This window comes from Cicer arietinum, chromosome 3 (genome assembly GCF_000331145.2).
Source record: "Cicer arietinum cultivar CDC Frontier isolate Library 1 chromosome 3, Cicar.CDCFrontier_v2.0, whole genome shotgun sequence".
NCBI classification, from domain to species: Eukaryota; Viridiplantae; Streptophyta; class Magnoliopsida; order Fabales; family Fabaceae; genus Cicer; species Cicer arietinum.
Window position 1 is genome coordinate 70,320,570 of NC_021162.2, and position 12,002 is coordinate 70,332,571.

The 12,002-nt window shown below is 29.3% G+C and overlaps 2 protein-coding genes across 5 annotated transcripts in view; both read left to right on the forward strand.

Annotated features, from left to right (window-relative positions):
• The first annotated feature begins 2,108 nt into the window (after positions 1 to 2,108).
• LOC101511746 (probable LRR receptor-like serine/threonine-protein kinase At1g67720) lies at positions 2,109 to 7,753 on the forward strand. Of its 3 annotated transcripts, none has more exons than XM_004493883.4 (15): positions 2,109 to 2,308; positions 3,047 to 3,578; positions 3,683 to 4,188; positions 4,375 to 4,507; positions 4,590 to 4,661; positions 4,778 to 4,846; positions 4,920 to 4,991; positions 5,168 to 5,236; positions 5,412 to 5,566; positions 5,836 to 6,074; positions 6,173 to 6,299; positions 6,367 to 6,435; positions 6,553 to 6,739; positions 6,880 to 7,015; positions 7,122 to 7,753. In XM_004493883.4, the coding sequence occupies exons 1-15, from the start codon at positions 2,236 to 2,238 to the stop codon at positions 7,455 to 7,457; spliced, it is 2,775 nt and encodes a 924-aa protein (XP_004493940.1). In that variant the 5' UTR covers positions 2,109 to 2,235; the 3' UTR covers positions 7,458 to 7,753. The 3 variants fall into 3 exon arrangements, with proteins under 3 accessions (XP_004493940.1, XP_004493939.1, XP_004493941.1); XM_004493882.4 differs by having other exon boundaries at positions 2,110 to 2,308; positions 3,044 to 3,578; XM_004493884.4 differs by having other exon boundaries at positions 2,134 to 2,308; positions 3,014 to 3,578.
• Positions 7,754 to 11,326: 3,573 nt separating this feature from the next.
• The window catches only part of LOC101512494 (nuclear transcription factor Y subunit B-8), a 4,774-nt gene continuing 4,098 nt past the window's right edge, over positions 11,327 to 12,002 (forward strand). For both annotated transcript variants that reach the window (XM_004493885.4, XM_073366698.1), the window contains exons 1-2: positions 11,327 to 11,533; positions 11,698 to 11,929. In XM_004493885.4, coding sequence (XP_004493942.1) covers positions 11,715 to 11,929 — 215 coding nt within the window. In that variant the 5' untranslated portion in view covers positions 11,327 to 11,533; positions 11,698 to 11,714. The remainder of the gene's footprint in view (positions 11,534 to 11,697; positions 11,930 to 12,002) is intronic.

Genomic DNA, 12,002 nt, shown 5'->3' on the forward strand with positions numbered 1-12,002 from the left:
AGTTATGTCTTCTTGTCGGCTGTGACACATCATCAATTGTGTTTATTACACACAAAAATCAAACGATTAACTAAATTAATAGTGTTTTAAAATTTAAATGTCAAATAGAAAGAAACTTTTTATAGAACTAAAATTAAAGTGACTTTATTTACATAGACTTTCTATATGTTTAAACTTTAATTAAGTTCTAGAAAATCTTGATTATCAAAATCCTCTTTCTTTTTAAGAATCAAATAACATAATTGATTGAATATGGATATTGCATACATAATTATAAAGTTTATCTTTTGTATCATGTCTATTTATTAATTCAATAAACTACTCTAATAATTTAGTAACTGAACTATCATTTTTTTCCTTTTGTTTCCAACATTTTCCCTTTACTTTAGTGTCTGAAGTATATAAAACAATATTTTTGTCAATAAATTAATATAAATTTAAATATGATTTTATAATCTTTATACTAATACTATTTTTTAATTTTGACGTCTATGAGTTTTATTTATTTAAACTCAACAATTATAAATTTAAAAACTGTTATTTTTAATGTTTGATAGAGACTAATTGGATAATGTGGTGGATTTTATTGAACTCCCTGTAATGTCAACCATTAAAAACAACGATGTTTGAATGTATAAATTGAATAAAAAAATAATTAATACGACTAAAATAAAAATGCTTTAATTGTATAAATTAAAATTAGATTTAAACCAATAATATAATTTATAAAGAGTATAAAATATTTTTTATTGATTTCTAAAATTTTAAAAAAGAGACTAAATGAAAACCATTAATTTAATTTATTAAGAGTATGAAATATTTTCTTATTGGTTTATAGAATTAAAAAAAAAAGAGAGAGAGACTAAAATGAAAACCAATAATATAATTTTGGCTTAATTGCAGTTTTGGTCCCTCAATTTTAGCTGAATCGCAAAAGTAATCCTTCCATTTTATTTCTCCCCAGTTTTTGTCCCACATACAGAATTTTGATCAAAAAATTGATGAATTTTCGTCGTACTACACCATTTGTGATAATAGATTTCAGATACAATTGTTGTACCATAAAATCTTGGGGTATGATGTGATTTAAATAAATACAGAAAAAAAAATCATCAAGTTTTAGACCAAAATTCTATTTAGAGAACAAAACTGAGGATAAATAATATGGAGAGACTACTTTCACGATTCAACTAAAATAGAGGGACTAAAACTGCAATTAAGCCTATTATTTTTAAACAGTATGAAATATTTTCTTATTGATTTTTATAATTTTAAAAAACAAGACTAAAATGAAGAATTTTATATATAGTTTAAAGAATCTTTGAAAAAAAAAAAAGAAAGAAATATTTATTTTTGGTGCAAGGATACAGTTATTTTTATAGATAGAAATTTATTGGATAATGGGGTGGATTTTATTGAGCCACCTATAATGTCAACCATTAAAAATAACTATGTTTGAATGTATAAATCAAATAAAAAAAATATTTAATAAGACTAAAATAAAAAATGCTATAATTATATAAGTTAAAATTATATTTTTATTGATTTTTAAAATTTTAAAAAAGAAACTAAAATGAAGAATTTTATATATAGTTTAGAGAATATTTGAAAACAAAATAAACAAATATTTATTTTTAGTGCAAGGATACTATTATTTTTAATTTTAGATAGAAACTTATTGAATAATGGGGTGGATTTTATTGAGCCACCTATAATGTCAACCATTGAAAATAACTATGTTTGAATGTATAAATTGAATAATAAAAAATTAATAAGACTAAAATAAAAAATGCTATAATTATATAAATTTAAATTATATTTAAACCAATAATATAATTTATAAAGAGTATGAAATATTTTTTTATTGGTTTCTAAATTTTTTAAAAATTGACTAAAATGAAAATCAATAATTTAATATATGAAGAGTATTAAATATTTTCTTATTGGTTTCTAGACTTTTAAAAAACGAGACTAAAATGAAGAATTTCATACATAGTTTAGAGAATCTTTGAAAAAAAAAGAAACAAATATTTATTTTTGGTGCAAAAATTAATATGACAATATTTGTTCATAAGAACAGAACAAGGATACTTATATATACACTATACTACAATACAACAGTCTACGATTTCGGAAAGGTGGTGGTCTTGTTCCTTTTGGGTTGGCAGTGAGAGAGTGGCTTTCTTTCTGTGTTTTGTTCCACCATTTTTATGGTGCCTTCTTCACACACTGAAAATGGAGACTACCTTTCTCTTCCTTTCCTCACTCTTTCTGCTATTCTCTTTTTCCTCTCCTCAGATCATTCAAGGTTTTTCATTTCTTCTCTTTTCTTATATATTACTTTTTCTTTTTCTTTTTCCTTTTTCTCTCCCATGCCCTAAACTGTTCTTTTAGATGAACAAAATTTATGTTCCTACAAATCCCCAGCATTTTACTTCAATTTCAAATCATCTTGTTTCATAGAGACATACAACTCAACTATAATCAATAATTGTTTTAGCCTTTTCAATTAGCGCACACATAAAGAATAAATAAATAGAAGTAATGAAGAAACTAAGTTTTAAGCTTTTTCATGTTGTTGATTTAGATACATACATATAGGTTGTTGTTTAGTAAGTTTATTTGAATTTGTTGATTTGAATTTATCTACTACCATAATCATGTATGACTTGTGAGATGGTTTGGCAGAACTTATGATATGTCCCTAAATTGTTTTTAGCTTATTTTCATAAGTTTTGAATGATAGTTTATGGAAACAACTTATTATTTATACATCAGAACAATTTGACTTTATTTTTTTGTTATAGAAATACTCTCTTAAAATGCAATATAAATAAAAATAGTAGTCTAAAGTTTGATGTTTCTGCTTAAAAATTTAGTCAAGATATATCAACTTTTCAACTTTTGTCTTTGCTTATATTTCATTCTGAAGGGAGTATAAGAATCTTATACATAAGCACTTATACCATTAGAGGTTAGATTATAACCGGTTAATTATGCTTTTTTTATCCAGTTAGGGCCTAAGAAAGTATGCAATTTTCAGCAGGTTTTATTAGTTTGGACTGTGGAGGTACAGAAAGTTTCACTGATGAAATTGGTCTTCAATGGACTACTGATGCTAAGTTCAATTATGGAGAAATAAGCACTATATCCGTTGCGAATGAGACACGGAAGCAATACACCACGCTTCGACACTTTCCTGCTGATTCCAGGAAATATTGTTACACACTTGATGTTGTCAGTAGGACAAGGTACCTGTTAAGGGCAACTTTCTTGTATGGCAACTTTGACAAAAACAATGTTTATCCTAAATTTGACATTTCTGTTGGTGCTACACACTGGTCTACCATTGTTATATCTGATGCTAATAGTATAGAAATGAGAGAGCTTATATTTTTGGCTTCAAGTCCAACTGTGAGTGTATGTTTATCAAATGCAACAACTGGACAGCCATTCATATCTACGCTTGAACTTCGGCAATTCAATGGTTCAATTTATTTTACTCAATATGAGCAACAATTTTACCTTAGTGTCTCTGCAAGGATAAATTTTGGTGCAGAGAGTGATGCTCCTATCAGGTACCTTAAGCCATTCTATATGTTGCTTCATAGTCTTATCTTGTGGTTCTGAAACAGTTTCCAGTTTTATAAGTTACAAGATGCTTACGTTTCTTTCTTTTCAGGTATCCTGATGACCCTTTTGATAGAATTTGGGAGTCTGATTCTGTGAAGAAAGCAAATTATCTTGTTGATGTTGCTGCTGGAACTGAAAAAATTTCTACCAAAGTACCAATTGATGTTAACAGATATGAAGCACCACCCGTGAAAGTGATGCAAACAGCCGTAGTGGGTACAAGCGGATCTCTAACTTACCGGTTGAATTTGGATGGTTTTCCCGGCACTGCTTGGGCAGTCACCTATTTTGCAGAGATCGAAGATTTGGCTCCAAACGAGTCTAGAAAATTCAGGCTTGTGCTTCCAGGCCAGCCTGATATTAGCAAGGCTGTTGTTAATATTGTAGAAAATGCTCCAGGGAAATATCGCCTTTATGAACCAGGATTTACCAATTTATCCTTACCTTTTGTGCTCTCCTTTAAATTTGGGAAGACATCTGATTCATCCAAGGGACCTCTCCTAAATGCCATGGAGATAAATAAGTATCTTGAGAAAAATGATGGTTCACCCGATGGTAAGTCCCTCAACGAGAAGCTTAATTTGATGGTATGATATGTTGTTTGGCTAGTTTGAAACTGTGTAGAATAACCGTTTAATAAATATGTTGGTTGTTATGCAAACCATTATGAACTAGATGTTGTTTGAAGCATTATATTTAGAAAATTATAATCTATGTTTGGACTGGTTCCACATTTTGCAGCTGCAGCTATATCTGGAGTGCTTTCTCGCTTCTCTTCAGCGGACTGGACACAAGAAGGAGGCGATCCATGTCTTCCTGTTCCATGGTCATGGGTCCGCTGTAGCTCAGATCCGCAACCAAGAATAATCTCAATGTAAAGGTTAATCTTTTTGCTTATGATAAAGGAGAAATGCAAGTGAGTTATAATAGTTACCTTGTGTCCATTGTGGTGGCAGCTTGTTATCCAGTAAAAACTTGACCGGGAATATTCCTTCAGATATTACCAAATTGGTTGGTCTGGTTGAACTGTAAGTTTCATCTTGCTTTCTGAATTTTCTGTAAAGAGCTGTTGATGTCTTTTGTTTGATCCATCAAGCTTATATTGTCATTTGTGATAATGGTGTAATTTTATTAATGGATGCAGATGGCTTGATGGAAATTACTTGACCGGCCCACTACCAGATTTTACCGGGTGCATGGACTTAAAGATCATGTAATCCCTGATAACTTATTTCCTTCATTTTGCTCTGCAGTATTCAGTTAATTGCAACCTTTTCCTCTTACAGTCATCTTGAAAATAATCAGTTGACGGGTACGCTCCCAGCCTCTTTGGCGAACCTTCCGAATTTGAGGGAACTGTAAGTTACCTGGAACATAAATAATTAATTTGTCAAACTGGAAATTAGTATACTTTTGATGCATTCAGTTGTGATTTTAGCAATAGGACATATACTTCTCCACAAAATAATACTTGTGCGCTTCATTCTTTTGTTTTATTTTGATATAATTCGGGTAATGCCTCTGATGTTTGCAGGTATGTTCAAAATAATGTGCTATCTGGAGTGGTGCCACAAGATCTTTTAAGCAATGGTTTAGTTTTTAAGTGAGTACAGTTTTTACTTTCTAACTTAAACATAAGACGAAACCGTGCAGCGTTATACATGAAAAAGTAGAAACATGGTTTTCTTATTTTAGAGCATTGTCTTCTATTCCAAATTTTCTAGTTCCCTCTAAATCATATTTACATGACAACCACTACTTCTTTTTTCCCGCATCAGCTACTCTGGAAACTATAACCTTCATAGAGGAAGCAGAACAATGAGCCACATGTATATTGTTATTGGTTCAGCAGTCGGTGCTTCTGTTCTACTTTTGGCTACTGTTATATCTTGCTTGGTTATGCGTAAAGGCAAGAGAAGGAATTATGAGAAAGGTAAGATTCTAAGCACAATTATTTATTCTGTTGTCAGATATTCCAGATGATCAAACCAGCGTTGACAAATAGCGGCTATAGCATAGCGGAATTTTAACTAACTACTATTGTTCTGCAATACACAATTTTGTTCAAAGTGTTGTCAAATAGTGGCTGCAGCAGCGCTATAGCACTGTAGCATAGCGGAATTTGTACCTACTATTATTTTCAGCTATCTGCTACTGATAGCGTCAGATTAAACATGATTTACTTGTTTACAATCTTTGTAGAACACATAGTTTCCGTCCCTACTCAAAGGCTGGCTTCTTGGACGAGTGATGATCCTGCGGAAGCTGCTCACTGCTTCAGTTTAGCTGAAATTGAAAGTGCTACAAACAACTTTGAGAAAAGAATCGGTTCCGGTGGTTTTGGAATTGTATACTATGGGAAACTGAAAGAAGGAAAAGAGATAGCTGTTAAAGTTCTTAGGAATAATTCCTATCAAGGCAAGCGCGAGTTCTCCAATGAGGTAACCTAGCTGCATTAAATAAAATTTTCTTAGTATTCCAACATTATTATTGTCAGTGAATTGATCTGATATTTATATTATATCTTTCTTTGAACCAGGTGACTCTTCTATCAAGAATACACCACAGAAACTTGGTACAACTTCTTGGGTATTGCCGAGAAGAAGAGAATAGTATACTTGTCTATGAATTCATGCATAATGGCACTCTTAAGGAACATCTTTATGGTAAGCCTACATGATTTTAATCTTAGAGCAGAAGCCAGTGTCCTGAAATTTGTTGTACTTCTTGCAGGCCCTTTAACGCATGGGCGAAGTATCAATTGGATTAAACGCCTTCAAATTGCAGAAGATGCTGCCAAAGGTTTATGTTTAACAAATTTTAACGCTAATGCGTTATTTAAGATGATAGGATTAAATAGCCCTTCTCATATATGACAAATTGCATGTTATTAACTATAACACTCATATGCTTGTCCAGGAATTGAATACCTTCATACAGGTTGTGTTCCTGTAGTTATTCATAGAGACTTAAAAAGCAGCAATATTCTTCTGGATACACACATGAGAGCCAAGGTTTCAGATTTTGGTCTTTCCAAACTTGCTGTTGATGGAGTCTCCCATGTTTCAAGCATAGTTCGCGGTACAGTAGGATACCTGGATCCTGAGTAAGGCCTTTGTTCATTTTTCCTATATTAGGCCCCGTTTACTTCTAGTGTTTCCTGTTTTCATTTCCACCGATAAAATAAACTTAAACATTAGAGTGACCTCAAAACTTGTTATAATTTTTTCTTCTTTCTCTATATAGGTATTATATTTCCCAACAGCTAACTGACAAGAGTGACGTTTATAGCTTTGGTGTAATTCTTCTTGAACTAATATCTGGTCAAGAAGCAATATCAAATGAAAATTTTGGCATTCATTGCCGAAACATAGTTCAGTGGGTGAGTTTTGATTTCTCTACTAGCCCATAATTTTGCAATTCGGAGTAATAAAAAGTATATTTCTAAAATCCTTTTAAACATTTTTCTGCATCAAATGTTTTCACAGGCAAAATTACACATTGAGAGTGGAGATATACAAGGCATTATTGATCCTTTGCTAGGTAACAACTATGACCTACAATCAATGTGGAAAATAGCAGAGAAAGCACTGATGTGTGTTCAACCTCATGGAGATATGCGGCCGTCAATTTCGGAAGTTTTAAAGGAGATACAAGATGCAATATCTATTGAGAGAGAGGCTGAAACATTTAGAAAAGGCAATTCTGATGAGGTGTCAAGAAATTCTTTTCATTCTTCCATGAACCTGGGTTCAATGGATATTGGTAGAGTTGAGAGTTTCCTTTCAATTGATCAATCCATTGCACAGCCTACAGCAAGATAAATTTATCTTCTCTGGTAAAAAAGAGTACAATATTTTTCTATTTTTTAGTGTGTTCATATTGTGGTCTAATTAATATTAAATGCTCCTTCCCAGTCATATGAACAGTGTATGTCCACTGGGGTTAAGGTGTTAGGCATTTCCAAGCATCAATGATGTTGTATGCATTGAATTGTTATTCTGCAATTTTTATTTGTTTGCATAGCAATGGGTAATAACCTATTTACCCTTCATGCTATGTAAACCAATTTTGTGAGAGTTGAACAGGATATCAAACCGACAACACTTCTACACCATAATTCACATGGTTCAACTGTGATGGATTTAAATCACAAATAAATATGTAACTATTAAAAACTGTTATTTTTACATTAATATCACATTTTCTCTTAAATACTTTTTTTATAAAGATAAAAAACTAATGTAAATAAAATCAAACTTACAAAGAAGAGAGTTAACAAAATGTGAAAACTTAGATGAAAACAAAAACCTTCGTTAAAAATTCCGTACAAATATACCGAGTTTATTGCAACATATAAAAAATACTTTGGGAAAACTTTTATAAGCTTATTTGAGATTATCAAATTTATTGCGAGCTTAGTTGGATAAACTCGATTTGAATTCCGAGTTAATTAAAAATCAAACTTAGAGTGAAGTTCAGTCGAAATTGGTTTATTGTGCAGTTGTACGATTTTAACAACCTCAGATTGAAGGCTACATTCGAAAATCACACTATGATGATGGGTTGACCAATAGAAAACAAGTTCGCATGAATGTTAGTTGCAAATTCACATGAATATTAGTAGCTGCGAATTTGCAATTCCACGTGAGGCAGAGAAACCACCAACCGATAAACAATGATTCTGTATGAGCCCTCCATTCTATGGTCCATATCCTGTCCTGCCTAACGGTGTTACTGAAATTATTTGAAATGGATGCAGTTTATATACTAATAATAACAACCACCTTTTAGACAATCTTTTACTTTCCTAAGCAATGTCCCAAGGAATGGAAGATTGGGGACTTAATATATAAGTTAATAAAATGAATCAATTGTAAATAAATTTTTTTATCTATCAAAATATGAATTTGTTATTCTATTTGTTTAAAGTGAATTATTTGACCATTTTGAATATATTAAAAAAAATGTATCAATTAGAGAATATTATTTTTATCAAAATAGATTTATTAAGAATATCATAAATGTGTTGTGAAAGTTATTGTAGTAAAAATAATGCAAATAATATTAACTAAAACATACAATTAAAAAGAAAAAAAAATAAATTGAAAAAGTAATTTATTTTAATTTTTTTTTAACTAATAGGTCACTCATTGTAAAATAAATAAAATATTATATAACTGATAAATTATTAATACTAATTATTGATGCATTTTCCTTAAAAATGATAACTAATATATTTTTTTTTTTTAAATTTTGTAATATATTAAATTATATATTTATTTAATCAGAAAGATTAGTCATGCTACCATCATTTTTTGAGTGGTCGTATGACCACAGTTGGTGGGAATATTTTTAGACATCAATCAATTCAGATCAAAATGAAAAGTGGTGGTGATTATCTGATATATTGATTATACGGTGAAAAAAAAGATAAAAATAAAATGATATAATAAATTAATACGAGAAATTTAAGATATTTAAATATTATTGGTTATTTATATTATTATATATTGTGTATAATATATATATATATATATATATATATATATATATATATATATTCTCCATTCTTAAATATAATTTTTTTTGTTTTCCATTTTTGTAAAATTCAATCTAAATTTTTAACAAAATTAATTATTAATTTAGGATTATTATTTAGTATGAGAGAAAAAAAAATGTAACACACTTTCCTTTTTTGTTAGAAGGTCAAATTTACATCTCGTCTTTTATGGAATATATGGAGAAAATGAAAGTAACGATTCATTCACTAGACTTTGTTTATTTGCGTTAGTCTCTTTTGATAAATTTATAAAAATAATATCAAGTATTTGTTAATAAATTTAATATTACTATAAACTGTATTATTTTGATGATGTAGTATATAAAGTCATATATTGAAGATGAAAAAACAGTACAATAAACTTTAAATTTATGATGCATAATTTTTCAAAAACAAACCTCAACTTTACAATATGTATTGTTAAAATAAAGTTTATAATATGAATTGCAATTTTTTTTTATATCCATTGTAGATTTGGGATTTACATTATAGGAGTATTATTAACATATTTAACATATACCTTTTAACACATTTTATTTGAATAATTAATATTTACATAGATTCTATTAAAATACGTGAGTTTAATATAAATTTAATGAAATCATGTATATTTTAATTAATTAAATAAAATATATTATATAATATTTTTTAAAGAATACGTCGCTACTATTATTCTTTAGTATATATATTAACTTTAAGTTTATGGTACACATATTCTGAAAAAAAACAAATTGTGACAAACTTTTCTAACAAGGAGTAATTTGTTTTTGAAAGAAAAGAGTATCTTTTCTAAAATAAGGAATGTAGAGTACACACCACTTGTAAGGTTTATTTAAAAAAATCACCCATAAAACAACAATTTTCCTTATTAGAGGGAGCAAACGACGTCGTGAGAAAAACAAACCAAGCGGCAAGCCCAAAAGTCACGTCGTCAAGTACACAGTTCCAACAGCCAACACGTGGGCAAATAACACACCTCGTCAGAATCATAAATGATATTCAGCCCAAATAAATTATCAAAGACTTTATTTATTCTCTTATTTCTTTATAAATTTAATTAACACGTGGTTGAATAACACACCTAGTCAGATCATAAAATAACATTTAGCCCCAAAAATATTATCATAAGACTCAATTTTTAAATTGTTATTTATTCTTTTTTTTGGACAATTTTAATAATTTATTTTTGTTGACCAAATATACTCATTCAAAGTAGAACAATTAATAAGAAAATATTAGATTCAAAAGTTAATAATAAATTATTTAAAGTAACTTTGATTTGAATTTTGATCAAAATAAATTTAATCAAATTTTAATTATTATGCAATAAAATTATAGATTAACGAGCTTATTATTTCTGAAAATTAATTGATTAGTTAAAATTAAAAGAAAGTCAAATAGTAATGAATTATATTAAAAAATAATGGTAAATAAAATATTAGATTAATATTAATTTTATTAAATTATATAATTTTAATGAGATCAAAGAGATTGAATGAATTGAGATAGATTGAACAACACTTTTATGATTTTAATAAATAATAGTACTCATAAATATTATGATGTTCAAGTAAGTGTATATTTAAGAGGAGTGAGAAATATTTATAAAAAAAGTATATTTTATCATGTGAATAATAAAATTGTCTTTTTTTGATAAATATTGCACCACAATTCACACTCCTGTATGTTTTTATCCGCTTGATTAATAATGTTGGACTTATATGCACTACTCAAGATAGATTAGAACTTGGATCATTATAAAATTGTATCATTTATTTATGTTTTTAACTATTGATATATTTTTCATTGATTGATATTATAAAGTGAATTATAATGTTTGAAAATAACTGATATAATATTGATTAAGAATTAGATTTAAAAAAAAATCTTATATTGGAAAGTCAAAATGATATTATTTTAAGATAATTTGTTGTTTGAATACATTAACTGCGTATGTTTGAATTTTTAATTTTAAATATTATTTATAATTTATTTGAATTTTTGGCAATTTAATATTATTTTCGGCGCGAGAAAACCAATTTGTTATAATTTTTAACTGTTTAGGCAATGGGAGCGGTATCTAGAATTTTCATCCATATAAAATAATAAAGTATAGGAGAGAGAAATAAAAAAACAATAGGTTAAGAATTAAACGAAGGGAAAAGCAAAGGAGCGTGCTGTGTAGTGTTATGTCTGTTGCAATAAAAGAAAACGAACGGTGGTGATAGGTCTCCTTCTGTGATCTCAATCGTCTCCTCCTTCCTTTCTTCTCCAGCGTCCGATTCCTTCTCCATTCTCACCGATCTCATCTTATTCTCGCGCCAAATACAAATTCAGGTATCATATCCCTCCAAAACTATAACAACAACACAACGACCTCTCTATCTCTCTCTCCTTTCTCTCTCTCTCTAGGGTTTCACTTTCTCATCGATCTATTCCTAGGGTTTGATTTCTACAAATTCACCATGTTTTTTCCTTTTCTGTGCTTCTTTCTTTATCAGATTAGGGTTCCGCCGATATGTCCGAAGGTCCGGCTAGTCCAGGCGGCGGAAGCCACGAAAGCGGCGAACACAGCCCTCGCTCTAACATCCGAGAGCAAGATAGGTACCTTCCAATCGCAAACATCAGCCGCATCATGAAAAAAGCTCTTCCTGCCAATGGCAAAATTGCCAAAGATGCTAAAGAGACAGTTCAGGAATGCGTTTCTGAGTTCATCAGCTTCATCACCAGCGAGTAACGTTTAACGTTTATAATTATTATTAATTATTTATAATTTATTATAATTATTTTTACGTTTTTTTTTCTT

What these genes read in the sequence shown, in the direction of transcription:
- LOC101511746 (XM_004493882.4), top strand. Translation starts at nt 2,236, where the DNA reads ATGGAGACTACCTTTCTCTTCCTTTCCTCACTCTTTCTGCTATTCTCT. An exon ending in CTCTCCTCAGATCATTCAAG is followed by an intron (nt 2,309 to 3,043) that starts GTTTTTCATTTC and finishes TGCAATTTTCAG; the next exon opens with CAGGTTTTATTAGTTTGGAC. An exon ending in AGCAATGGTTTAGTTTTTAA is followed by an intron (nt 5,237 to 5,411) that starts GTGAGTACAGTT and finishes TTCCCGCATCAG; the next exon opens with CTACTCTGGAAACTATAACC.